The sequence below is a fragment of the Lygodium microphyllum genome, chromosome 10, assembly GCF_053477565.2.
Source record: "Lygodium microphyllum isolate KBCC chromosome 10, Lygodium_microphyllum_v1.1.10, whole genome shotgun sequence".
Taxonomy (NCBI): domain Eukaryota; kingdom Viridiplantae; phylum Streptophyta; class Polypodiopsida; order Schizaeales; family Lygodiaceae; genus Lygodium; species Lygodium microphyllum.
The window spans coordinates 86,965,604-86,970,245 of NC_141144.1; the positions used below are offsets into that span (position 1 = coordinate 86,965,604).

Below are 4,642 nucleotides of genomic sequence, written 5' to 3' on the forward strand. Positions count from 1 at the left end.
GTTGACATGTTTGATGTAACACCAACATTTGGCATGATTACTATAATGAAGATAAGGGGTGATAAGGGCACACGCCATCTCTTCCAGGTCACCTACCTTCAAATGCCAAATCTTGAGTATGCTAGTCTAGCTAACACCTTTAAAATCAAGGCCAATGCATTGTAAGTAATTAAGCCACTTCAAGTAGCTTGAAGGCAAAGAATAGCTAGGGACAACTTGAAAAACTAAGAATATATCACATTCAACCTTAACCTTCATAAACTAACTTTAGTGCTAACTAGGCAGCCAGCACTTCCTATTTAGGGTTGTCAAGCAATGTTACCTGAGATCTCGTTAGCGGTCTAACTTCATTACTTCTTTCCCACCCCCTTCCTCTGATTGCTCCCTTGGTTGCCTTCAAGTAAGATAGCCCTTCAGCTTGTCTACGTTTTGCAAAGTTGTAAAAAGGTGAATGCCTAAAGATCAAAATGAAAGCCACCTGATCTGCCACCTCAACCCATATCAACATGCCAAAAGACCAAAACAATTCATCTCTATCCTCCCTTTTTTCATTTTCTGCCGTCGCAACCAGAGTTCTCCTTTCCTGTGAGGTGTCCCTAGTCTTGGCCACCTTGCATAGACTTGAAAAGGCACAGCCCCATAAACCACACAGCCTTTGCAAGACACCCCTGCAACCATGCATGGGACACAACCATCTCCACATAATTTCTACTAAGACATCAGCCATCAATCCTAAAACAAGAAAGGTGAAGTTTTGCTGTAGGCTGTGACACGTAAAAAAGACCGCGAAACTTTCCTGCACGCTGTAACATGCAAAGCTTGCCCTCGTTGTCCGGAAGATTCATGTAACATGTTGTTACTTGCATTTGGACATCTAGTCAGTGAGCTGAATAAATGTACATGGCTGATAGGAGCATAAAATGCCAAAATTATGAATAGACCTGGTTTAAATGTTTTTCCAAGTTCACAACATCAACTTATCACCACGCTTTCAGTTTATTGTACGGCTCCCCAGACCAGGTTTCTTCAAGGCTCACCAGACTTGCCTCCTAATGCTTTGAAGATGTCTGTCCTTGTGACAATGCCTAAAAAATGAGCACAAGCTTATGAGAACTTTACATGAAATACTCCATCAACACATGAACAAGATGAAACCCCTCTGATCACCTTCTTTGTGCATGTAATCAGGTGCCAGAACAAATGTATGCATGTGTGCCTGCGTGTGTGGGAGAGCTGATTAACACTCACCTACAACTTGATTCGCTTCATTCACTATTGGGATCCGATGAATCTTATTTTTTAGCATCAAGATGGCGGCATCTGGAATCATCAACGTTTCAGCACAGTGCTCAAGTGACAACAAATAGGCAACAAAGAGCAACTTCAGCACTAACCATTCACTGTTTTGTCGGCAGATAAAGAGATTGGAGGAGAGGTCATAACCTCGCTCACCTTTGATTGTAGCTGCACAGACAGTTGGAAAATTTAACATAAACATTGAGCTAAAAACTTTTGAGGGCATCTAGCATGGTAGAAACACAGTGTCTCAAAGGAGAACTGGACTGCTAAGATCAACTACCACATACAAAGAACTACTGCAGAGACAGACACATATTAGAAGTTATTCCAAAAGCTCACCCCTTTTGAGGCTTTTGCTCTGTCCTTCTTGGACAGAACTCCAATGCACTTGAGCTCATTATTCACAACAGGTAAACCAGAAATATCCAGGAAGAAATGATCGACCTCCTCCAAAAGCTGATCAGGCATGGCAGTGTAAATTTTCTTTGACATAACATCGGCAAGGAGAGTGTGGGGCTGTGCCTGGTCAAAGACGCAATAGCAAAATAGATGAGCACAACAGCAGAACAAATTGACAGTTTGGAGAAGATTCAAACAAAATGTAAGAACTAGTTTCTGTCATCTCCACTGCTCCTCAGGCAACAACAAAATTTGAAAACAACGCAAGAACAAGAACTGCATACTTATGCCAAGGACCAAAAACCTGCTCTACGCTAAGATCACTGGATTTATAAGCACTCAGCTTACAATGATGTTCGCTCTCAACTTTTGAGTGGAAATGATAAAATGATCAGCCATTGTAAACCCTTGAGATGGACTTTTTTTCCAGGTTCTCGGGAGGTTTAAGGGAAATGGAGGATGCAGATGGAAGAGCAGATGACGAGAGGGTGCTTGGACTTAAGTTGCAAGCCACAAGGCCGTGCTGAGCTCCGGGTTCTGAAATTCACCCATCAGTAAAGATCAGATGGTTACGGACATGTGCAGGGTGTGGTGTTCTGCGCAAGCAGGACAAGCATCTCAGGTTTGCATAGGGATGAACATAATGTTTTGCGGCTGTACCAGCCATTGTTCCAGGAAATTTTTGGGGACATGATATAAAAACCTCCGAATTCAAAGATCACAGATCTTTACTGCAGGGATTTAAGGCCGGTTGCCTAACTAGAGAGCTTCTAGCTTTGAACTTGAAGGTTCTATTCTAAAATCCGCCATTCACCTGACCCAGAACAGTTATGAAAACACTGTAGGAAACCATGACACCACGTATGGTGACACCTCAAACAGTTGCCTGGTAATGTACTATAAAATGCCATATGAAGAGTCGGTTTTCTCTTACCTCCTCTTTGAACAGGATCGGCTCGTAGTGCTTGCAGAGGTCCTCGTAATTCAGTATGGAGAAGTTCTCAGGCCATTCACCAGACAGGATCTCGCACTCGATGTCGCGATCGTCCACAGTAGTCGATGCTGCCGGGCCGCTGCTACTGCTGAGTTCGCCCGATCGCACGATGAGTGTTCGAATGCGTGCCTGGGCAGATGAGAGTCGTGCACCGGGGCGGCAGAAAGGAAGATGCAAGGGCAGAGTCTGAGAGCAGAGGGAAGAGAGGGCCATTGAATTACAAGTTCCGACAAGAGAGAGAGAGAGAGAGAGAGAGAGAGAGAGAGAGAGAAGTTTCTTGCAGACAAGTTTACAGCTCTACATGACACAGGCTATGGATTCATTCAGACATTTCTGAGAGTGCGACTGGGCGCCATAGCCAAAGCTTAACATCAGACAAGAAAAGCATGGAGACACATACACAGACAAAACTGAGAAGACGGTGCTTACGTGGCGCCTCTGATTTTAACTGTTTTTTTGTAATTTGGATGCCCTGTTTTATAACCGTTTTTTATTGAATCTGATGAAATCATCATCAATGAATGTGTTATTTTTTTATATTAATATTATGTTGAATTGACAAGGTACACATCTTCAAAGTCCAAATGCAGATTCTGAGCTTATCCTAAATGAATTGTACTCTTTTGTCTCCACACACCCTCCTTAGCGCATGCTTTCACGCTTGCGAAAACCCTCGTAGACGAGAAGCTAAAACTTGCACCAATCTTTCACAACGTAGTGCAGGGTTCGGGAAAAGGCAGGGTCGCTTCAACCTTGAACTTGTTCACCGTGACAAAAATCCTTCTCAATTATTTGGAAGGAGGAAATAAATCCTCTTCAATTTTCTCTAAATATAGTTACATTTGTTAAATTTATGTATAAGATACCATCTCAATAGGGGATACTTCCTTCTCAGATGATGATGAAAAGGATTTACTTCCTCTTCCTCAAAAATTTTTAACCGAACCTTGTCGTAGTGTCACATGGGCGTTGCTATCTGCATTGGTATTGGTGGAGCACTTGCTAAGGTGGTCCATAAGAGTCAGTCCTCTTGGGGCTTTTCAGGGTAGAGGAGCCAATTATATGACACCATAAGTAAAGAGGCATCACTATCTGTCAGTCTCGCGATAGTAGCTGACTATCTGTTCTTGCTTATCAGTGTCGCTCATCTTGGAGAACAACAAATGTCTCACTCAAATGCTTCACAACATGAAGGCAATGTTGAAAAGAAAGAAAATTTTCCACTAATTAAAAAATGATTTTATAAGGTTGTCGTGAGGCATTGAGAAAAAAAATATGAATGTTACCCCAAAGCATGATAGCACTTGAACCCCAATCCACCAATCAAAATGCACTAAAGCTCTCATATGACCCACCAAACCAACTATTCACGTTACCACCTTGTTAGAAAAAAAAAAGTGTCATCTTTCTAGTACCTATTTTTAAGCTACTCCTTTACCCTACCCTAGAGGATGCTAATTTGGTCCTCTCTCTCTCTCTCTCTCTCTCTCTCTCTCTCTCTCTCTCTCTCTCTCTCTCTCTCTCTCTCTCTCTCTCTCTCTCTCTCTCTCTCTCTCTCTCTCTCTCTCTCTCTCTCTCTCTCTCTCTCTCTCTCTCTCTCTCTCTCTCTCTCTCTCCGTGCTCATTATGTTATCCCAATGGTCATGCCATCAAGCTCTCAATTTGCAAACCTGGGGTTCAATTCTCCTATTTTATTCCTATTTCTTGATGACTGTAAAAGGGGTAGTAATTGACCTCGAGACATTTCGGTCACCATGCATCCAATCTAATAGCTAAGCTGCACCCTCTCTCTCTCTCTCTCTCTCTCTCTCTCTCTCTCTCTCTCTCTCTCTCTCTCTCTCTCTCTCTCTCTCTCTCTCTCTCTCTCTCTCTCTCTCTCTCTCTCTCTCTCTCTCTCTCTCTCTCTCTCTCTCTCTCTCTCTCTCTCTCTCTCTCTCTCTCTCTCTCTGT

At 42.9% G+C, this 4,642-nt stretch overlaps 1 protein-coding gene across 1 annotated transcript; it reads right to left on the bottom strand.

Annotated features, from left to right (window-relative positions):
• Positions 1 to 696: 696 nt before the first annotated feature.
• LOC148030247 (uncharacterized) lies at positions 697 to 3,136 on the bottom strand. Its single transcript, XM_087686535.1, has 5 exons — positions 2,633 to 3,136; positions 1,639 to 1,821; positions 1,395 to 1,464; positions 1,249 to 1,320; positions 697 to 1,085 (listed from the first exon to the last, which is right to left on the bottom strand). Exons 1-5 carry the CDS (start codon positions 2,903 to 2,905, stop codon positions 1,027 to 1,029), a joined length of 657 nt encoding a protein of 218 aa, XP_087542661.1. The 5' UTR covers positions 2,906 to 3,136; the 3' UTR covers positions 697 to 1,026.
• Positions 3,137 to 4,642: the final 1,506 nt, after the last annotated feature.

Excerpts from the sequence above, each read along its gene's own strand:
- LOC148030247 (XM_087686535.1), bottom strand. The coding sequence starts at position 2,905 with ATGGCCCTCTCTTCCCTCTGCTCTCAGACTCTGCCCTTGCATCTTCCT. Across the intron at positions 1,321-1,394 it reads TGCCGACAAAACAGTGAATG|ATGCCGCCATCTTGATGCTA; the intron begins GTTAGTGCTGAA and ends TGATGATTCCAG. Across the intron at positions 1,086-1,248 it reads TGAAGCGAATCAAGTTGTAG|GCATTGTCACAAGGACAGAC; the intron begins GTGAGTGTTAAT and ends CTCATTTTTTAG.